General features: G+C 35.7%; 1 protein-coding gene across 6 annotated transcripts in view; it reads right to left on the reverse strand.

The window, feature by feature from the left end:
• CADPS2 (calcium dependent secretion activator 2) overlaps positions 1-24,745 on the reverse strand; it is a 495,178-nt gene that overhangs the window by 236,985 nt on the left and 233,448 nt on the right. For all 6 annotated transcript variants that reach the window (XM_058529077.1, XM_058529069.1, XM_058529059.1 and 3 more), the window contains one exon: positions 5,843-5,954. In XM_058529077.1, coding sequence (XP_058385060.1) covers positions 5,843-5,954 — 112 coding nt within the window. The remainder of the gene's footprint in view (positions 1-5,842; positions 5,955-24,745) is intronic.

The following is a 24,745-nucleotide window of genomic DNA, read 5'->3' on the forward strand; positions in this document are numbered from 1 at the left end:
GTAAGATGCAAATTAAATAAAATGTATTAAATGACTGTGCATAAAATGGCTTTAGCTTAAATAATATTCGGTTCCTGCTTTAAAGTCATGAAATTAAATTGGCCCACACCCACAGCGTGATTTGTAAAATACTGTCAAATTTCCTCATTTTATCAGGTGTAGTATTTAAGGATTGTTTTAGGGCATAGACTTTGGGGTCAGAAAGTGCAAGTTCAAATCCTCACTCTTGCACTTGCTAACAGTGATCTTACCCTCTGATTCTCACTTTCCTTATCTAAACATGGAATGTTACTACCATCCTCAAAGATGATTAAATGGGATTGTTTTTGAATAGTAAGCAGTGATACTAACCAATAAGACAATACAACGATAGAGAACTAGAACTTAAATATTAACAGAGAGTTTTTATTTTACCTCAGTCAAGTTGTAGACAATGCGTCTGAGATTCAGCGAGTAAACGCCTCCAGATCACACTTAATAAAGTCAATGGAGTTACCCCTACTTAGTACAGCAAAACTGACCCAAGAAGACCTCTAGTGAGTTGCCTGGCTGAAAACTAGTATCTGATAGAATTGTTGACAAAAATCTCCATAATGACCGAACCTGCAGCTTCTGCGGAGATTTTCACTATTTAGAATATAAATAAGAAGTTTTGTCTTCTATTGCACTGAGTTCCTTTTGAACACAGTAATTAGTCATACACCCTTACTGGGATAATATTCTAAGGACAAAAAGAACTGCAAAGAAATACCAACCTTTACTTTTCAAGTTTGTTTTTGGCTGTGGCACTGGTATCATATTTCTGAAATGATTTTGTCTATATTAAAGACAGAAAATGAGTAAATATACTGATGCTGTGGGGAACCAGTAAACTCATGATTTTTAAAAAAATTTCTTTCTTAACTGGAAGCGATGATACATAGAATGTTGGTTCCTAAATTCCATTATCACCAAAAGGAACCAGTGCTGATATAGGCCTGGGACAGAGAGAGTGCAGTCGAGTCTGTTAATATCTCAAGTGCCAGAAAACAAAGACTGATGAGATCATACTAAATGAACATCACCAGTATCAGGAAAATCTGCCACTACCTGACTCCTGATATGAAGCGACAGGAAGCACAAAACATCCTCTAGGTAGGGTTCTTCCCAAAATCATTTACCTGAATTCAATCATGAAGAAACAGTAAGATAAACCCAGAATGAAAACCATTCTACGAAATTAGTTCAAACTCTTCAAAAATGTCATTATGATGAAAGCCAAAAAAAAAAAAGAAAAAGGCAGAGGCAGGCACTGTAAAATAAAGAAGACTAAAGATTCATGACAATCAAATGCAATACACGATCCCGGGCTGTATTCTGGATGCAGGAGGGAGGAAGCCAGCTTTTATAGACATGTTGGGATAATTAGGGAACTCTGACTATTGACTGTGTATCACACATAACTGAATCAATACTAAATTTCCTAGGCGTGATGATGCGATTGAAGTGATGTAAGAAAATGTTCGTTTCTTAGGGAATATATGCTGAAGCATTTTGAAAAAAATATTTAAACGCCTTCTTTATTATAAATTTTTTTCACATCTAAGCTTTACATGCTGGAATAATTTAAGTTTTACGGAAAAGTTGTAAAGATAGTACTGAAAGTTCCTGTATACCTCTTACAGTTTTCCCTATAATTAACAGCATACACTACCATGACACTTGCATTGTTACATTACTGCTAACTAAACTCCAGACTCTATTTGGATTCCATCAGTTTTTCCATTCATGTCATCTTTCTGTTCCAAGATCCAATCCAGGACACCACATTGCATTTAGTTGTCATGCCTGCTTAGTCTCCTCTGATCCGTGTGTGATAATTTTCAGTCTTGTTTTTCACAGCCTTGACAATTTTGAAAAATACTGGCCAATTATCCTGTACAATGTCCCCTAATCTGTTTGGTCTGATGTTTTTCTCATAATTAGATTGAGTTTATCTTGGGGTTTTCCAGAAGAATATCATGGATGTGAAATGTGCCCTTCTCATAACACCAAATTAGGAGTACGTGATAGCTACATGGCATCACTGGTAGTGTTAATCTTCATCACTTGGTTAAGGTAGTGTTTGCAGGTTACTGTTTTTCTCCTGGGTTGCTTGGGTGTGCTGCTTTTCTCATGGTCCCCTTTCAGTGCAGCTATGTCATAACCTCTGTAATACGATTAAGTTCATTTGTAACAGTCTGCATTCCATGCTGGGATCCCTTTGACATCCCTGATTGACGTGTCTGTGTGTGTGTCTGTGTGTCTGTGTGTATGTGTTAGTTTACATGCATTAAAGTAGATTCTTTCTGATGTACAGTTCTATGGGTTCTGGAAAATACATACATTCATATATCCAACACCCAGTACCATACAAAACGGTTCCTTCACCTTAAAAGTTCCCTTTTTAGCCAACTACTTCCTTCTTCGTCAATCTCTGGCAAATATTCATCTGTTCTCTATTTCTATAGTTTTTCCTTTTCTAGAACAAATCATACAATATGTAGTCTTTTCGGTCTAACTTCTTTCACTTGCATTTAAATTTTATTTATGTTGTTGCATGAATTAATAGTTTTAATGCTGAATAGTATTCCACTGTACGGATGTACCATAGTTAGTTTATTGGTTCCTCTGTTGAAGGACATCTTACTGCTTCTGGTTTTTAGCAAATATGAATAAAGCTGCTATAGATATTCACATACAGGTTTTTGTGTAGACATAACCTTTATAAACCCTTGGGTAAATACCTAGGGTTTTTACCCTAGGTATTTAGGTAAGTGCTGGGTCATACGGTAAGTCTATGTTTAACTTATAAGAAACTGGCAAGTTGTATTTCCAAGTGGCTGTACAGTTTTGCATTTCCACCAGCAAACATTTAGTTTCTGTTGTTTTGTATCCTTGTCAGCATTTATCAGTTTCTTGTATTTTACCCATTTTAATAGATGAACAGTGATATCTCCTCGTGGTACAAATTTTAAGAGCTGTGTTGCTTGTCTTTCAAATTCAAATGTTACACAAAATTTTAATTTAAAAACTTCACTTTAAAAACTAATATTCCCAGATTATATTCATAAAGTTTTAGACTATAGATTTCAGATCATGTAAGGCCTTTTCCTTCAAATTAAAAAAAAAAGTTGTTGCTGTTTCTAAGTACAAAAGTAGATAAACACAAAGGAAACATTACTGATAGCTCTATCATCCAGAGATGATCACCAATTTCTTCTAATTGTGTGTGCACGGACATGTGCTCAGACTACAGCACATCTAAAGACCTCAAGTTTACAGCAGGAATGACTGATATGTTTGAGGAACAGAAAGAAAGCCAAGTGTGAATGAAGGGTGAAGCAAGGTGGCTGTAACAGGAGATGAGTTTGGAGAAAGGAGCATCAGTTCATGTAGAGCAGGGTTCTTCAATGTTGGTGTGTGTCAAAATACCAGGAGGCCTTGTGAAAACAGATTGCAGCACCCCACCCCCAGAGTTTCTGATCCAGCAGATCTAGAGCAGGGCCAGAGACTTTGCATTTCTAACAGTTTTCCAGGCGCTGCTGATGCTGCTGGTCCAGGGTCCCACCTTGAGACCCCCTCCTGGGCATGCCACACTACAATGAGGGGTCTGATTTTTATTCCAAATAAATGAGAAGACATTGGAAGATTTTAAGGACAGAATGATGTGATTTGCTTTGAATTTTCAATAGAGAATAGTGGCTGAGGTGTGAAAGCTGGATCAGAGGGGATAAGATGATAAACGGGAGAGTAGTAAGCATACTATTACTAGTGAGGAAAGATGGTGTCTTGAATTAGGGTAGACGAGATGTTAATGTGAATGTATTCAGGATAAATTCAGGGAAAAGCTGACAGAACTTGCAAACAGATTAGGTATTAGGGTGAAGGAAGGAGAAATAAAGGGAATGTTGAGGTCACTGGCTTGACAACTGCCTCTATGGAAGACTTTATGGGGTGCTAATCATAAGTTCTATTTCAAAAATATTTAGTTTGAGATATGTTAATATACAATTAGAAATAATACCAAGTATGCAAGTTGTACAAATCTTCAGCTCCAAGGAAGAAAAATAATTAAAAAATTGGAAGTCATTAACACACAAATGATATTTATCATTACAAAACCTACTGAGGTCATTATTTTGCACACCTCCTAGGGGATATCTGGCAATATCTGGAGATATTTTTGATCATCTTGACTTAAGGGTTGGGGAACTACTGGCGTCTGTTGACTGGAGGCCAGGGATGCTGCTAAATATCATCAAATGCACAAGAGAGCTCCAAACAATAAATCATCCTGCTCGCAATATCAATAGTTGTGAGGTTGAGAAACTTGTGTATAGATAGAAAAGTTGTCTTTCTTGTATGAAAGGAGCAAGGGAACATAAGGCCTTTCTCAGACATACAGCGGATTGGAAAATATACCGCTTATGTACCAATTTAAATATTACTTAAATATATATTTGGTCAGCTGAGAAATGATAAAAATATATCAAGAATTACATTACATAAAAAAAAAAGAATTACATTATACTATTGGACTTAAAATCAGACAGTGAAAAAATAGTTATAACAAGGAAATAAGGTAAAATTAATATCATAATAGTTCAAATGAAAAACTCTGATTCATAAACCCATCAAACCATATGTAGTCCCCAGGGCTCTTCTGTTAGATTATGCTACCTATACACCTTTGTTGAGTGAGTAAATGCACAAATATGTAAGCATGTGAATGAATGAACAATATGGCTTAGCTCTCTTAGGTATTAACAAATACACGTAACAAAGAAACAGAAGAGGAAGTCTGGAACGTGAGTGCAGACTCACAATTTCTGGAGTGTTGGTAAACATCCACAAAATCCCTAAAAATGGTAAAACTCAAACAGTATAAAGGAGATACAAGAGGAGGAGGATTTGAAATGAATAGAAACCGCAACTTTGGAGGAAAAAATTCCAATATATACAATGATCCTAGTATCCTTCAACTTGAGCGTCACACAAGCTGTCCATTGTCACCAGAAATTTTCAAGTCAGATTTCTAAAGGCTTTATTCTCTGGAAAATACCTATGAATGAAGTGTTCATTCTGGGTAAGATAGATGCACACTACAGAAGATATCTTGATAGCCTACTCATTGGAACACATTTATTTCACAAACAAGACTACAGAAAATCTTTCACACAGACACGCGTTAAGATCACAAATCTGCCCTAATGTTAACGCTTATACCACCAGAGGAAGCTGAGTATAGTGGAGAGATACTGGAATTAGAGGATACATATATTCTAGGTATGAGGAAGTGAATATAAGAAAAAAAAACCAACTCAATGTTAAAAGATGTGTGAGAAAGACCTTCTCACAGGGAAAATGGGAGAGCTAAGAGAGATAAACATAAAGAGATATTCTGTTATTAGTCTAACCAAAATTAACATAAAGAACAGATGACTTCACACATAAAGATGATGCTTTTAACCCATGGACAGAAATGTTTAAACGAGAATTACCTTTCACCAAGAACAAGTTGGTCTGTATCATTCACATTCACTGGCCAGTGGAGTACACGAGAAGAATGATTGAGTCAGTGACTACGATCTTATATGAAACCCTTACACACCCAAAGCCTACCACAATACTTTCTATATTATTGACAACTATGTTTAATAAATTAGAGCTGTAAGCTAGGCTCATGGGAAATTACAAATAAATTATTTCAGGTAATTCATGATCAGAAAATTCACACACTGCATACCGGTCCACCTTAACTCTGAATCAAAAGAAGTTAAGATTGTGCGACCTTAGGCACACAGGACTGACCATAACTCACCCTTCCCAGTTCTTTATCTTCAAGGGCCAGGACCCCAGTGCTTTCCGTGAAGAGTTTTACTTTGACCACGGGCCGAGGATGGGTAGTGGTGAAATCTCCTTGAGTTCCCCATCTGCAATGAAGTAACAAAGATTTTCTTTAAAATGCATCATTAATTTTTTTTTTCCAGATAGATGTGTCTCCTTAGAAGGCACATTAAACAGTACAGAATCTTTTCTGGCTCAATGAGATTTTTATCTTAGCTTTTGTTTCTGACAGATGGCACAGTCAAGAAGGAAAATAACAATAAACTTTACAGCTTGTAATAATTATTCAGCTGTTCCAAAAATTAGCACACTAGAGTACAAAACATAGTGTGCAATAAGCATTCAGGTTAAGGTAAAGCATTATAGATGTAGCTACTGAAAACTTATTTTATTAATTCAAATACAAATTACCAAGCCATTTTTATGGATGCTGGGGAAAATTGTTAAGGGTTTGCCAACTACATAAGAGGTAGTTTCTCAGGAAACTATTTTTGCATGTGAAGACTTTACCCTATGTCTTCAAGGAAAGTCTTTAAAAGATATTTTATTCATATTCTAAAAGGTGGAGGTAATTAGCTCAAGTCTGTTACTTTATACAATTTTTAAAGCCCCTGTCAAAAAGAAAGAAATATGCATCATAAAAATATAAGTGTCTTGCAGTTAATTTCCCAGCACACTCTCCTAGGAATGAAATAAATCTGTCGACATCTGGCTTTTCAAATCATCATAACAAAATAACATGTTTTCTTGGCTTATCTTTTAATTAACAGCATCTTATCTTTACCACACACCAATTCATTCTAGTGTATTTACAAACTTAACTGGCACACATCTGATATTAAAAAATCTTATAACGTTTCTCCTAACTCAGAGATCACAGGGATAAGATTCAGCAGAGCATGAAAACGCCATTGAGAAAAATATACATAAGAGGAAGAAAAGTGAGACTTAAGGAAATCAAGATTCCTGTTAAAGATAAATCACCAAATAAAAATACCAATTTTCTTATACTGTTTTAAAAAAATAATTTACCATTTTCATGACACTGTCTGAGCTTTGTTTTATAAACCTTATTCAGAAAGCTTGGGGCCGGCCTCGTGGCTTAGCAGTTAAGTGCGCGCACTCCGCTACGGGCAGCCCGGGTTCGGATCCCGGGCACGCACCCACGCACCGCTTCCCCGGCCATGCTGAGGCCGCGTCCCACATGCAGCAACTAGAAGGATGTGCAGCTATGACATACAACTATCTACCGGGGCTTTGGGGAAAAAAAAGGAGGAGGAGGATTGGCAATAGATGTTAGCTCAGAGCCGGTCTTCCTCAGCAAAAAGAGGAGGACTAGCACGATGTTAGCTCAGGGCTGATCTTCCTCACAAAAAAAAAAAAAAAAGGAAAGCTTGGGAAATGCAGAAAACTGAGGCAAGTATAATAAAAATTCAATAATTGTGATGTCTTCTCCTATCACGGCAGTTATAACATCGTAATACGTGTACAGTAAAGCAGAGTCCATTTCAACGACTAAAGAAACTAGCAGCCAGCTGCAGTTTGTTCTTCGAAACTAAATTTACGTGCCAGAGGGAAGAGCAAGATTCAACTAGTGCGGAAAAGCAGCTTAACTCCTATTTTAGACTTCTAGAAAAAGGTTAGCAAAGAATCTTTTTGCCATTTCATAGAATTAAGATAGTCTGAGATAAAGTAGAGCTAAAATAGGAATAAAAATAAAAGTAGATGCAGAACCAAAATACGGGAGTAGAGAAAAATTCTCAGTTTAGTGTGTGGGACCTTACACCTTAATGCAGCTGATCTGGATGACGACTCTAGAGCAGATTCCCATGACACATGCTTCTTTATTTATTCTTTATCATGTGGTTAGATTTGGAAAACAACCCTTGGAGACATTTTCTTATAACTGAAATCAAAGATGTGTGGTAGTCACGTAGACACAGTCTAATAGTTTTCCACAGAATTTGCTGACCTTTTAAACTAAACTCTCTTCATAAAAATTCTGTGCGTATTAAGTCAATGACATTTTTCTCCTCTAATGTCAATATCCTTTGAAAGTATTTATATTGTTTTCTACGATCATTTGAAATTCATAATCTACTCCAATATGCAGTTCTCCAAAGAGAAAAATATTGCCTGACACCATTAACCTTCACTGAGGCACTTGGTGAGTTTTGTCTTAAAAGACAAAACTCCTTCTTTTATTTTACATGAAGGGAATTGTGTTGGCAATTCCACTTTGTTAGACAGAATAAGACAAAGAACAATGCATATGTAACGAACTGTGCTCACTCTTGATTCCATGAACTTCTAGAAAACTGCCTTCTACCTCGGATCCCTCACAAATAAGCATCTTCAGCAACTATTCTTCAACCTTTATTCGCTATAGCACATCTCTTATTTACTCATTAAAAACATTTTATTGTGAATATCCTATATAAAGTGTCTAAAAATGCATTTTAGAGTGTAAGGAGAAAATCAACATTCCCATCACTCTGGTTAAGATGGAGAATGTACCAGGACATTAGAAGACAACCTCTTCACACCGTGCACTAGTCACATCTTCCTCTCGTCCCCACCTCACACTACCACCAAAATAGCTAGGACTCTGGATTTTACATTAATAATTCCCCTGAATTTTTCTTAAAGGGAATACTTTCAGCATTTTTACCTCCGAGTGTGATCATTGCTCTAGATTTCTAGTAGTTTGTCTTTAATGGGTCAAGGAAATTCTCTTTTCCTAGCTCATTACATACACACACATAAATAAATCAGAATATAGATATATGTGCACATATATACATGTATAATATATCTTAGATGTGGCATCTAGCGTATCATAGATATGTCATAGATTATATATATCCTCCTCTATATATTATATATATAATCCATTTCTGGATTTTCTCTATCATAGTTATATTGTATATATGTTATATGGAGAGTCAAAGAAATATCGCAGATATAATATATATCATAGATACCAGACAGATCCTAGACAGATCCTATCTATCATCCAGAAATGGATGCTCTATTTTAAGCATTTTCTAGTATCTATTGTGATGATCAGTAATTGTAATAGATTATATTGATCCATTTTCTTGCTTTTCAGACCTAAACCTAATTTCCTCCTTTAAAAAAAAAACAAAAACAATACTCGACTTAGTATGCTAATACTTTGTTCAGCATCTTATATCAAGGTTCATGATTGAGACTGGCCTGTAGATTTACATTCTTGTACTTTCCTTGTCTGTTTTTGTTATGCTAGCCCTACTAAATGAGCTGACAAGTGCTACGTCTTTATTCTCTGGAAGAGTCTGTAAATGTGGGAATTATCTGTTCTTGAGCCCAGCCTATCTTTACAGGAAGATATTTGCTACTGATTCTATTTCCTCACTGGTTATCGTTATAAAACTACTCAGGTTTTCTCTTTGAACAAATTTTGATAACCACTATATTTTAAGGAATATATTTCATCTAAGTTTTTCAAAAGTATTTCCACAAAGTTGTGAAATCCCTTTATCTTTTGAATCTACAGCATTTATTAAGTCTCCGTTTTCATTCATAATATTTTTTTTTCTTCATTTTAAGCTAAACAGAGGTTTCTCTCTCTTTTATTATTCTTTTCAAACTCCCATTGTTTGACTTTGATGATCTGCTCTATCTCAGTTGGTTTTCTATTGCATTAGTCTGCTCTTTGTTATTTCACTCTAATTTATCTGTGTTAATTCTGCTGTTCTAAAATTTGAAGTTGAATGCATGGCTCATTAAGTTTAAGCCTTTCTTTTGTTCTGGGTAAGCATTTAAGGCTATAAATTTCCCTTAACCACTTTAAGCACAGCATTCCATAAATTTACAATGTAATATTTTTATTATTCAGCTGTTTGCAGATGTGTTTTTAGAATTTTTAAATGAATGAAGTTTTCCTTTTTCTTAAATTCTATACTTATTGCATCAGATTAAAGAATATAACTTGCACGGTACTAATGTTTTGAAATAATTGAAACTAGCTTTATATTCCAGAATATATATGTATGTATTTACATGTGTAACTTCTCCATGAATATTTGAAAAGAAAAAGTACTCTCCATTGTGGGTATGGTGTTGTACATATGGCCATAAGATCAAGCTTGTTTACTGTGCTGTTTAAGTCTATTTTATCCTTAATGATTTTTGGTATCCTTTATATAGCAAGGTAGAAGTATTAAGATGTCCCACAAAGATTGAGAGTTGGTCAATTTCTCTTTGTATTTTTGGCCTTTTGGTGTCCTATTTGGTGATGTAAAAATGTTCTATAGTAACCATGCCCTTTGAGTAGGAACTGTTTATTATCTTTTAGAATCCCAAGGTCATGACTACTCTTCAACTATTAGACTTGTGTAGAATTAGAAAAGTAGCACTACGCTAGGAATGGCAGTAAGGTACGGACAAGCTTGGAGAAGTCAGAAAAGGAATCTAATCGATATATTGCAAGTAGAGATAGTAATTTTATTAGAAAACAAAGAGTTGGCTAAAATTTACAGGAAATCATTAGCGATCTAGAACTGGAAGAGGAATCCAGGATATCCATTTCCCAAACCAGAATGCCAACGAAGGCAGGCAACAGACGAATATCACAGGCCTCAGGAGGCAATTCACAAGAACATATCTACCTACAAGGTCTGGGACCTCTGAGTCAAGAGCATGGGGCACTAACAGCCAGCTCCAGGGAAAGAAGGAAAGCTTCAACAACACGCTTTCAGGCAGGGAGAGGTTGAGGCACAAGGACACCGGCTGCTCCTAACCGTCACAGCCAGAGGACAAAGCTTCACTGACATTTGGGAAAAAACGTGCAATTTTAAAGGGGTGCACAAATATAAATATGGTGGCACTTAATAGCCCTTATGAATCTCAACGTTCCAGGATACAAACAAACTGGCACCACGTTGATCATTTCTCTCGCAAAAAATAAGTTAAAAAGATATATACAGATATAAAATGCCTATGAATTCTATAATGAATGAATTAAAAAACAGAGCCTCCCTCTCCCCTCCCCAATAAAAGGCAGGGGAAGGAGGCAGGAAGATAATAGGCCTATCTTCAATATTTACCAAGATATTTCCCTGTTTCCTACTTAACTGGCATGTTGAAATACTTTCAAGAATTAATACTAGTTATTATCTCCCTACTATTTCCCCTGTATTATGTGATAAAAGAATACATTAATCTCACTGTCAATTTGCTTTGACTCAAAATACACTGCCTTTTTCTACTTCTATGAATGTATTATTTATGAGGATTCAGACTTCCAATGTAAATCTTCAAACGAATCAAGTATCTCGAAAGTAACTTTATGAGGACACAGGACTTCCTGGCTATGAAAACACAGGTAGTTCATACACCAACGGAAATAACTGACATTAATTATGTATTTAGCTAATAAATAAAGGGTACTGGAAATTTATATCAGGATCCAAAATATACATTCATGTCTACTCATCTAGTAAGGCTATTTTTAAAAATTTATCCTAACAAAATAATCAGGAGCTTTGAAAAAATATGATAAGCAGAAACATTCACTATAGCATTATGTATAACGGCAAAAATAAGGAACTTAAATATCTAATATTAGGGTAATGATTATGTAATTTACATGCACACAATGGAATATTTTGCTATTTATGATGGTTATGAAGTGTGAAACCATGCGTGACGTAAAGCAAAACAAAAGGGGGTGGCACAAAACTGAACGTGGGTCTTTCATTGATTCACAATAACTGAGTACCTTATGTGCTAGACAATACTCTAGCGTCAGCATCCAAAGTCTCTATCCTTTTGGAACTTTAAATTCTAATAGAAGATCAGAGACAATAAATAATTTTATTATACTTTGTAACTTGTATCCCTCCTTACCCCGGCCTGCATTCTTAACAGCTGGATAGCTCCCATAGCCTCTTACAGTAGCTAAAAAGCTACATTTATATTGCAATCTGAAAGGATTCTTCAAAATTACTAGCATATTTGTTTTAAAGTATGTTGAAAATCATGAACAGTAAAACAGTTATGTCAAAAGACACTCAAATCTCTTAACTCAAAAATCTTATTTACTGTGAACATATAATGCACCATGATTATAGAAGCTAAGAACTTAAAAGCAGTCTCAATCTACGTTCCTCATCTATTACCAGCACTAGTGAATTAAAATAAGGTGTAAGTACCGTCAAAAATTATTTCATCCATCCAACTATGTGACTGACGTTGGGAATAATAGGGGACATTAAAAAAAAAATCAAGATGACAGACCTGTACTAATCCTGGCTCAGACTGGTAGGGGGGATGGAAATATCAATTCAAAAATATAAATAATAAACTCAATCATACAGAATTGAACAGAGTCACATTTTAAAACTACTTCTGAGGGAGAGTAATTTCTCCTTACTAGTCATCTGCATTTCTTTTATGACTTGCCTTTTTATTACCGTTGTTCACTTATCTATTAGCTGGCTTTCATTTAACTGTTGTTTTTTAAAAACTCTAAGATAAACATTAACTGTTTCTGATACATATAGCAAATATTGTCACACCTAGTTATTTTCTATTTAACTCTTGTTTATGGCTTTTTTTTTTATTGATGTTTTGATAGTTTTTAACATTGTGAAATTTTGTGTTGTACATTTTTGTTTGTCCATCACCATATATATGTCTCCCTTCACCCCTTGTGCCCAGCCCCACCCCCATTGCCCCTGGTAACCACAATACAGTTTTCTCTGTCCATGTGTTGGTTTATATTCCATATATGTGTGAGATCATACAGTGTTTGTCTTTCTCTTTCTGGCTTACTTCACCTAACATAATACCCTCCAGGCCCATCCGTGTTGTTGCAAATGGGACGGTTTTGTCTTTTTTTATGGCTGAGTAGTATTCCATTGTGTGTGTGTGTGTGTATGTGTGTGTGTGTATATATATATATATATATATACACACCACATTCTCTTGATCCAATCGTCAGTCGAAGGACACTTAGGTTGCTTCCACTTCTTGGCTATGGTGAATAATGCTGCAATGAACATAGGGTACATAAGCCTCTTTGGATTGTTGATTTCAGGTTCACTGGATAGATTCCCAGTAGTGGGATAGCTGGATCATAGGGCATCTCTATTTTTAACTCTTTGAGGAATCTCCATACCGTTTTCCATAGAGGCTGCACCAGCTTGCATTCCCACCAGCTGTGTTTGAGGGTTCCTGTTTCTCCACATCCTCTCCAACATTTGTTGTTTTTTGTCTTCTTGGTGATTATAGCTATTCTAACGGGTGTGAGGTGATATCTTAGTGGTGTTTTGATTTGCATTTGCCTGATGATTAGTGATGTTGAGCATCTTTTCATGTGCCTATTGGCCATCTGTATATCTTCTTTGGAGAAGTGTCTGTTCATTTCCTCTGCCCATTTTTTGGTCGGGTTGTTTGTTTTTTTTGTTGTTCAGTTGTGTGAGTTCTTTATATATTATGGAGATCAACCCCTTGTCAGATGTATGTTTTGCAAATATTTTCTCCCAGCTGGTGGGTTGTCTGTTCATCTTGATTCTGGTTTCGTTTGTCTTGTAGAAGCTCTTCAATCTGATCAAGTCCCACTTGTTTATTTTTTCTTTAGTTTCCCTAGTCTGGGTAGGGATGACATCCTAAAAGATTCCTTTATGACCAATGTCAAATAGTGTGTTGCCTATATTTTCTTCTATGAGTTTGATAGTTTCAGGTCTCACCTTCAGGTCTTTGATCCATTTTGAGTTAATTTTTGTGAATGGCGATAGCACATGGTCCACTTTCATTCTTTTCCATGTGGCTGTCCAGTTTTCCCAACACCATTTATTGAAGAGACTTTCCTTTCTCCATTGTATGTTCTTAGCTCCTTTGTCGAAAATTAGCTGTCCGTATATGTGTGGTTTTATTTCTGGGCTTTCAATTCTGTTCCATTGATCTGTGTGTCTGCTTTCATACCAGTACCATGCTATTTTGATTACTATTGCTTTGTAGTATCTTTTGAAGTTAGGGATTGTGATGCCTCCTGCTTTGTTCTTTTTTCTTAGGATTGCTTTAGCTATTCGGGGTCTTTTGTTGCCCCATATGAATTTTAATATTCTTTTTTCTATTTCCGTGAAGAATGTCATTGGGATTCTGATTGGGATTGCATTGAATCTGTAGATTGCTTTAGGTAATACAGACATTTTAACTATGCTTATTCTTCCAATCCATGTGAGTGGAATGTCTTTCCATTTCTTCATGTCATCATCGATTTCTCTCAATAATGTCTTGTAGTTTTCATTGTATAGGTCTTTCACCTCCTTGGTAAGATTTACTGCTAGATATTTTATTCTTTTTGATGCAATTGTAAATGGTATTATCTTTTTGAGCTCTCTGTTAGTTCATTATTAGCATACAGAAATGCAACTGATTTTTGTAGATTGATTTTGTACCCTGCGACTTTGCTGTAGTTGTTGATTGTTTCTAACAGTTTTCCAATGGATTCTTTAAGGTTTTGTAATATATAAAATCATGTCATCTGCAAATAGTGCGAATTTCACTTCTTCATTACCTATTTGGATTCCTTTTATTCCTTTTTCTTGCCTAATTGCTCTGGCCAAAACCTCCAGTACTATGTTGAATAGGAGTGGTGTGAGTGGGCAGCCCTGCCTCATTCCTGTTCTCAGAGGAATGGCTTTCAGTCTTTCCCTGTTGAGAATGATGTTGGCTGTGGGTTCGTCATAAATAGCCTTTATTATGTTGAGGTACTTGCCTTCTAGTCCCATTTTGTTGAGAGTTTTTATCATAAATGGATGTTTATCTTGTCAAATGCCTTCTCTGCATCTATTGAGCTGACCATGTGGTTTTTATTGTTTTGTTGATGTGGTGTATCATGTTGATTGATTTGCAGATGTTGGACCATCCCTGCGTCCCTGGTATAAAACCCACTTGATCATGGTGCATGATCTTTTTAATGTATTGCTGTATTCAGTTGGTCAATATTTGCTTGAGGATTTTTGCATCTATGTTCATCAGCGATATTGGCCTGTAATTTTCCCTCTCTGTATTGTCTTTGTCTGGTTTTGGTATCAGGGTGATGTTGGCCTCGTAGAATGATTTAGGAAGTCTTCCATCTTCCTCTACTTTTTGGAGTAGTTTGAGAAGGATGGGTATTAAATCTTCTTTGAATGTTTGGTAAAATTCACCAGAGAAGCCATCTGGTCCTGGACTTTTATTTTTTGGGATATTTTTGATTACTATTTCAATCTCTTTACTTGTGATTGGTCTGTTCAGATTCTCCATTTCTTCTTGGTTCAGTTTTGGGAGGTTGTATGAGTCTAAGAATTTATCCATTTCTTCTAGATTGTCCAATTTGTTGGCATATAATTTCTCATAGTGTTCTCTTATAATCCTCTGTATTTCCATGGTATGCATTGTAATCTCTCTTCTTTCATTTCTAATTTTATTTACTTGAGCCTTTTCTCTTTTTTTCTTAGTAAGCCTGGCTAAGGGTTTGTCGATTTTATCTTCTCAAAGAACCAATTCTTTGTTTCATTAATCCTTTCTACTGTTTTTTTGGTCTTGATTTCATTTATTTCTGCTCTGATTTTTGTTATTTCTCTCCTGCTGACTTTGGGCTTTGTTCTTTTTTTAGTTCTGTTAGGTGTAATTTGAGGTTGTTTATTTGGGCTTTTCTTGTTTGTTAAGGTGGGCTTGTATCGCTATGAGTTTCCCTCTCAGGATCACTTTTGCTGCATCCCATATGGTTTGGTATGGCATATTTTCATTTTTGTTTGTTTCCAGATAGTTTTTGATTTCTCCTTTAATTTCATCAATGATCCATTGCTTGTTCTGTAGCATGTTGTTTAATCTCCACATTTTTGCCACTTTCCCAGGTTTTTTTTTGTGGTTCATTTCCAGTTTCATAGCATTATGGTCTGAAAAGATGGTTATGATTTCAATCTTCTTAAATTTATTGAGGCTTGTTTTGGTCCCAACACATGGTCTATCCTTGAGAATGCTCCAGGCATGCTTGAGAAGAATGTGTAGTCAGCTGTTTTTGGATGGAGTGCTCTGTATGTGTCTACTAGGTCCATCTCGTCCAGTTTTTCATTTAAGTCTACTATTTCTTTATTGACTTTTTGTCTGGATGATCTATCCATTGATGCAAGTGGGGTATTAAGATCCCCTACTATTATTGTGTTGTTGTTGATGTCTCCTTTTAGGTTTGTTAATAGTTGCTTTATGTACATTGGTGCTCCTATGTTGGGTGCATATATATTTATAAGTGATATGTCTTCTTGGTGGAGTGTCCCTTTTATCATTATATATTTCCCTTCTTTGTCTCAATCTGTTTTATCTTGAAGTCTACTTTGTCTGATATGAACATGGCAACACTTGCTCTCTTTTGTTTGCCATTAGCTTGGAGTATTGTCTTCCATCCTTTCACTGAGCCTGTGCTTGTCTTTAGAGCCGAGATGTCCTTCCTGGAGGCAGCATATTGTTGGGTCTTGCTTTTTAATCCATCCTGCCACTCTGTATCTTTTGATTAGTGAGTTCAATCCATTTACATTTAGGGTAATTATTGATATATGAGGGCTTAATGTTGCTGTTTTGTCATGTATTTTCTGGTTCTTTTGCATTTCTTTTGTTTCTTGTCCCATTTGTTTTGGACTGCCAATTCAGTTTGGTTGTTCTGTCTTAAGACTCTTCTAGTTTTCTCTTTGTTTATCATATGTGATTTTGTTTTGATTGTTTGTTTAGTGGTTGCCTTGAGGTTTGTGTAAAAAATCTTGTGTATGAGATAGTCCATTATCTGATAGCCTCCTATTTCCTTATACTAAGTCAATTCAATCACTTTCCTCTTCCCCTTCTAAGTGGTTCTTGTTATACCTTATCCTATCTTGTGTTGTGGGTGTGTGTTTACAGTGATGAGGTTAAATTTATTTTTGGTGAATTCCTTCCTTTGATCTTTGATTTTGGTATTTAAGTGGTTGCTAACCTATTCCGGTAAAGATCTACTATTTTTCTGAGTTTGTCTACCTATTTTTCTCCTTGCTCCAAGCTTTGTATTCCCTTTCTCTTCTTTTTTTTCAGGCCTGAGGGCCTTCTTGAGTATTTCTTGTAGTGGGGGTCTCGTGGCCATGAACTCCCTTAGCTTTTGTTTATCTGGGAAAGTTACTATTTCTCCATCATATTTGAAGGATATTTTTGCTGGATAAAGTATTCTTGGCTGAAAGTTTTTGTCTTTCAGTATTTCGAATATATCATTCCAGTCTCTCCTAGCCTGTAAAGTTTCTATTGAGAAATCCACTGAGAGCCTGATGGGAGTTCCTTTGTACGTTATTTTTTGTTTTTGTCTAGCTGCTTGTTTATGACTTTTTTATATGTACAGTTTAAAAATATTAGGTAGCCAGTTCTACCAATTTGATTTATAGTTTGATTTTGACATCCTATTTAAAAAGTCTCTCCTTAACCAAAAATTATGTGAATATTAATCTATATTTCTTTCACATGTTTCTATTGTTTACATCTTCAAGTTATCTAAAATTTATTAGTGATACTAAATGACAATTTCACTTAATTTTTCTTTTATCCCAATTTCATTTGGTTTAGAAGCCAAATATATTTATATTATTATATTAACTTGGGTTTGGTTTTGAACTTTCTGTCCTATAGATCTGCCTCCTGAGCTGTGCTATACTATTTTGGTTATTGTAGCTTTATAAGATATTATGATATATGTTAGAACAAAAAGGAAATAGACATTTTCAATTTATATTTCTATTCAAGAGAAAGGGAGGACTCTCCACTTATTAAAATATGTTCTAATATTTCTTGGTGCAGTCTTAAAGTTTTTTCTTCTATGTAGGTCTTACACATTCTTTGTTCAATTCATTTCATAATATTTTTTATTTTGGGATTCTAAGGAATCTATTTCTTTTATATTGTCAGACTATTGCTGCTATACAAGAAAGTTATAAACTCTCTTCTTTTTTCAGATGATAGTTTTGCCTTTCATTTCCAATCTAGTGAATGCTTTTTAAAATGATGTTTTCACCATTTTATCATTAATTCTATTACAAAGATTGAGCTATTAAAATAATCAATAACAATAACTTGATTCTAAATACATAACTAATTTTATAACAGAAAACACTAAATAAGGATCCAACTACAGGAGTAGAAATGAAAGTGTTTAAAGAATTACATATATTTCTTAATAATAATAATTGCAGCATGGAAAATATTATTATTTTTGACCAGCAAGATTGGCCCTGAGCTAAGATATGTCGCAAATCTTCCTCCTTTTGAAGAGGAAGATCAGCCCTGACCTAACATCTGTGCCCATCTTCCTCCATTTTGTGTATGGACGACCACCACAGCATGGCTTGATGAGCAGTGTGTAGGTCTGTGTCCAGGATTTGAACCTGCAAATCCCAGGCTGCCAAAGTGGAGCATGTGAACCCAACCACTACATCACTGGGCCAGCCCCTGCAATTATTTTAACAATTCAACTATAAAGTATCATTTTCTTAATTTAGGCACTTTAAGATTAAAGTGATGTAACATTCATCCAAGAATATTTGCCTAAATAAATTTTTGTTTCATAACTTAAAAATCCAAACACCAAATATTTGGTAGCACTGATTTAGACATTCTCTTGGGAAGCAGAAAATCTTTTCAAGTTTTCTGCAGTTGATTTCAAATAGGTCTGAGACCTCTTTCTGCTGTCCTATGGAGGATCTGCCCAAGACACTGAATTTGGATTCACCCAATTCATTATGAACAGTCAGGGTTGTTTTGAGTTATTTTCAATTACTCATATTTGGTAACAAGGTAGATCTTCATTCTTCACAAACTCCAAGGACAAGAAGGAATAAGGCTGCTTGAGAATGGGAAGCAACGAGATGATCAGAAAGGCCTTATAGAAAGTATCCTCAGTAGTATCAAACAGTATTAACCGCAGCTGTGTGCCTTCCTGGGGACTAGATTCCAGGGAAACTTACCTGGTTGACTGAGGGCACATAGCTATGCCCCTTCTTGTGAACCTATCTTTATGCAGGTGGGGTCTAGGATGCTTTAGTTTCATAAAGAAAGCTGTATCCCTTGTCTGTATCTGTTGGTATGTTTCTATCAGTCATTGCCCTGCTCATGACGGCTGTGAGTATTCTAAAACCATTGTGAAACAGATGTGTACATAAAACAGGAACATTAATAGGACTTATAAAATATACCTAGTAGATACAATACCTCCCTATTACAAATATACAGGTCTCTTTTTAATTAAATAATTTAAAATTGGGAATTAAGTTTAAAAAGAATTGATAAAAGCCTGATTATTATATAAACAGAAATTAAAAAATAAAACACTGAAAGTATTTTAAAAACAATGCTCAACACTGTGCAAATGCTTTAAAATATAGCATTTCTGATTAATACGAGCACTTAAGACAATTTCATGGAAAGCTCTAAGCAGAAGACACTTTTGGAAGAGCAACTTCTGATATTTAAAACGCTCAACATTTCTAAGTCATTTCCCAGGGCCCAAGTGTATCCGAGTTTTATCCATTACTGATGGACTTATGCCAAAGATTAAGGGAAGAATGGCGAAGATAACTATGTTTTCATGGGAATGTTGATGGCTGGTGACATGTCATTTACCATGGTCAAAACTGTAAGAGGTGAAGGGACTTATTTTAGAAAATTCAAGTGTCTGATTCCAACAGGCTGCTGGAAATTTCAGGTCTGGACTTCTGCTAAAAGACTGCAAAGAAGACACAGATTTGAGAGTTAACAACACAGAAATGGCATTAGAAACTACAAGAATGAATGAGTTTGTGAAGGGCGCCCATTAAAATGCCATGATGGTAGGAACTTGTATCTCACAAGTCCAGGCCTACACGTGTAACTATATGCTTGTATGTGTGTAACTAAATGCATATTTATTATGTATTTTTAAATAAATGGGATAGTCAAGTTATTCTATAACTTGTTTTTTTATGTAACACTACATATTAAACTTCTTTATATATCAGTACGTGGATTTATGCAATTCTTTTTAAACCTGTAAAGCATTCTTCTTGTATGGCTGTGCCATCATTTATTCAACCACTCTTCTGTTGATGGCCTTTGAGGTTGTTTCAAATTTTAACTACCAAAAAAATGATGCAAAAGACATCCTTGTATATATTCAATTGTTTTTACATAAATATTGCAAAGAACAAAAGACCAAGAACAGAATTCTAAGGCAGCCCAAGATTTTAAACTATTGAAACTATTTAAGTTATTAAAAGGTCATCTCAAAAAAATTTACCTGTGTAGTAATAAAATTTGTCACAAATGGCCCTCATAATCACAAGTTCAAATTTTTACGTTATTCATTGTAATACAAAATCCAAGATTATTTGTTAGAATTTCAAAACTTTATTATAAACATCCTTCCCCTTTAATTTTAATAATCTGTAGAACAGATTTAAACTTCTTCCTTCAAAAATATATTGAGTATATTTTAAAACAGACTTTCTATACATTTAATTAAAGTAGTTTAAGTCAGATAATGAATAGTGTTTATAAAAATTGCCTTATTTATTGCCATTACTGTTGCTGACACACTTTAAAAGTATTTGAAATTTCTATTTGAGATATCTAAATTGAAACATAAAGGTTAATAATGTACCCAAGGCAATATAGCTGTGGCAATGAATGAAATTATGGGATGACTTTCCAGGCCAAGAACCTAACAGTTATCGCACAAATCACATTGTCTTTCAGACATCACAGTATACTACTCTATCCTTTCAATAAAACCAAAGGAATCATTCTGCACTGCTATACACCAAGGATGATAACCTTAATGAAGTTAACGACACGCATATCACAACATTTCTCTAACAGTTTCATATAAAGATGTGTGAGGGAAAAAGATTGATAAAAAAAATCAGGACCAGTATCTGAGGCCTTGCCTACAGTACAGTACAGGGGCGGCGAGACAGGGCTAAAGAGTGCAGACCCCAGAGACAGTTTCTGGGCTCAAACACCAATTCCAACATGTAAAAGGACTCTGGGCAAGCAACTCTACTATAACTTAATGATACTTTCCTCATGAAACAAATGAAAACAATTCATGTTAAGACCCATGATGGCACAGCACCTGTCATATAGAAAGTGCACATAGATGCTAACTATTCCTATTAGTATTCATAGTATTACCTTAGCTTTACTGTCTAAGCAAAATGATATGTACCTGAAAAAAACTGATAGTTTTGAACACTAAAATTTTAACCCATTTCATAAAATGGCGACATTAGAATCCAGACAATATCAGAAACTACAGAGAGAGACATCAACTACTAGCAAAACACTACAGAGGAGGAAAAAAAGAGAAAGAGAGAGGAAGCGAGGACGGGAGTGAGTGGAGGGCGGGGGGGGCGGGTAGAGAAGGGAGAAAGGGTAGGAGGATTAATAAAAGACCAACCTGGAATAGGTAAACAGAGTTATAAACTGAGAATTACTCTGAATCTTAATGTATTTATGGACATTATCTATCTTCCTTCCTTTTAAAAATAACATACACTGTAAAATGCTGACATGATGCAAATTTTAATGGAACTAGAAAATATCCTTTAAAGTAACTAAGTTTTATCACTCTAAGCTTTTGGGAAGATCTTTCAAAAACATTGCACTAAAATTTTTTATTATGATGGAAAGACAATATAAAGTTAACAATATAAAGTTATCTGTTTCTTCAATACGACAAGAAAGCAGAAATCCCGGGATGACATCTTGCACTTTAAGGTAGAAAAATAATTGGGGATGGCTTGCAGTGGGTAATGATCCCTTTCATAGTAAGAGAAAAATCCTAAGGGCTTCACTTTCATTCTCTTATTCTCTATGGAATATTTTCCTTTCCCTTCGAAGAGACAGCTCCCATTTTGTTGCTCTAAAGATTGCTAAAGCCTCAAGAATAATAGGATAAAATTATCCTCTAAAGTCTGCATTTCATTTATGAAGTATTCATGCCATTAAATCTCCATATCCAGAGTAGAGAAATGATATTATACTTGTACCATTTTCTTCTGGGAAAGTCTAGCAAGCGTGTTAGCACACAATCAGGTTTCAGAAAAGATAGAAGATATAATCTCTCACAAGCATTTTCCTTTCTCTCCCTCATAGCAGGATGGTTCAAAGACATTAGCTTGAAGCATCTAATTTTAAAGAGAACCATTTGTCACATCTTGCATTACAATTTTACTTGGTCAAGACAATACAAAAAAAAAGTAATTTTTTATAAGATGGAAACCAAGATTTTTAAGAACTTATGTATAGGAACCCAGGCTAAATGATATAAGATAAAGTAATTTAACTTGAAAGCATAAAATTTGTTATACACACACAAGCCCCTAGAAGAAGGTGGTTTAAATAATACAATGCAATGGTGTAGAAATGAGCACAACTAGACTGCATAAACTAATAATTAGCCACCTTCAGAAGTGTATCAATATATGTTCATACTATTCTCATACCCTCAACTTTGAAGCTTATGTGAGAACATCAGCCTGGTTTGTTACTGTGTTTGACATGAAAGTAAAAGGTGGATGTGTTACGTAAACTGGAAAAAACACCTTTCAAATGGAATAGAATTAAAGCATTATCCTTTCAAGATAAAAAGTACCAAAAAATTTAAAATCTAGGGTTTCAAACGATCAGGTTATAATTACCACTAATGAATACAGCATACTGTTACTAGTAAGTTGGAGTGTCCATTGGTTACTAGTACTTGCTTTACCAGATCTTCCAACAGTTAATCTCTAATATGACAGAACTTCAAGCAGCAGTTTATGTTCTCTGGGGCCAGACATACGGGTGTGAAAATGTTTTGCTTTATATTGTCTTAATTTGAAAGCTTTGGAATTGCCCAAGTACTGTAACGTGAGTGCATCCTATTCTTAACGGCTTATATTTAAAAGCAAATGCTCCTCAACCGTTTCCAGCTGCTCCCAAGGTAAAAGACTCTTAGTCCTGTCTTTGAGCAGTAACATGGGGGGGGGCATTAAAGGGGGAATATCAGACTCTATCATCTACATAGGCTTGTTTCATTTCTCCTAGAAAAAGGCCTCTTGGGGTCTCCCTGCAGATAAAACTTTTTTTTCTTTCTTAAATGACAGTTTCTTTAGGTGAAATAAAGAGATTTTCCAACTGCACAGAGTTGTTTGTGAGCAATAAGAGATGTCTCTGAATCACACAGACACCCCGGATTCCAGAGAGGGAAGAGGCATCTGGGGCCATTCCTGAGGGAGGGAGTTGAGAAGACACCAAAAGCATCAAGCATTCAACAAGGGCACACTGCATGGAGTGGAGGCAAGCAGATCCTCAAGGATGCAAAACACGGCAGGGGCCCCAAACTCGCCCCAAGAGCCTCCAGTAGAGTATCAGCACTGCAGGACACCGCACAGAGGTGACAGGGTCACAAGTAGCCTTAGAAGGAATCTGGTCAAGCAGTGGGAGCTGGTAATTTTCACAGACCAAATAGTCGCTGCTGGCACTTGCTGCTTCTGGTTCCTGTGAGACCGACCTCCGTGTTACTCAGGAACAGAAATCCCCACTTGTGCATTTCTGATGGCCAGTAACTAAATTTTTTGATACCTTGGAACATGAGTGCAGCACAGGCATGCTTTTAAAAATTAAGGACATTTAAATTGATTTTTTGAACAAAACTGTTTGATACTTATGAGATAATGGCAACCTCGTTAAGCTTTTAAAGGAGTGGAAGTTACTGCTATGATCTATGTTTCTCCAACATTTACCTAGTTGGCCCTTGAAAGAACATTGTAATCACAACACTTTCCATAATTTGTTTCCTCATTTGTGCAACCTATGGAATGATATTTAATAAGTGCCTAGTATGCACCCATCATGGGGATGAATGTTAAAAATACAAAGACAAGGGGCTGGCTCCCTGGCCTAGCGGTTAAGTTTGGCACGCTCCGCTTGGGTGGCCTGGGTTTGTGAGTTCGGATCCCGGGTGCGAACCTACGCCACTTGTCAGCCATGCTGTGGCAGCGACCCACATACAAAGTACAGGAAGATTCGCACAGATGTTAGCTCAGGGCTAACCTGCCTCAGCAAAAAAAAAAAAAAAAAAAAAAAAAAAGCTAAGATGAAGGAAAACAGACTCTGGCCTTCAGGGACTCAGACTTGTGGGAAAGGGAGAAGCCTGAAATATAAACAAATACTATAGCACTGAGAAAAGCTACATAGTGGCCTTCACTTTAAGAGCAAAGGCTAGTGCATCACCTACATATGTTTATGATTTGTCTTTGCAGCTACAGCTCAATTTCCCACTGCAACCACCACAGTGCTCCAGACATCACCACCACTCATTCCATATTCAAGAGAGAAGACCAGGATGTATAAAAAAAAAAAATACGGACTTGGAGTCTAAGAGGACTGGGTTTGAATACCTGAGTTAATTTACATATGTCAAACTTTGAGGATCCACTTTATTATCTATAAAATAGGAATAGTTATAAGTCCTATCTGACTTCAAGTATCCAGAAGAATAAATGAAATCAATAAGAAAACATTTATCATAATGTCTGGAAAGTGAGAAGGCATACGAAATAATTGGTTGTTCTCAGTTCACCTGAGCACTCCATTTTCCTGATGTTATAACAGAGGTCCAAATGACCAGTCCTGACTGCTTTCTCACCCTAGTTTCTCTGAAGGGAAAGAAGCCTTGAAGGTGATCTTACATTCTATTTTCAGTGGAAAGCAGCAGCAAATGGGTCAAATACGCTACAAGACAGGTCCTGAACACCCTAGGTTGCATCCATATTAATTGGTGATGCAGCTCTTGTTTACAGTTCTTTGACTTCTGGGA

This window comes from Diceros bicornis, chromosome 3, assembly GCF_020826845.1.
Source record: "Diceros bicornis minor isolate mBicDic1 chromosome 3, mDicBic1.mat.cur, whole genome shotgun sequence".
Classification (NCBI taxonomy): domain Eukaryota; kingdom Metazoa; phylum Chordata; class Mammalia; order Perissodactyla; family Rhinocerotidae; genus Diceros; species Diceros bicornis.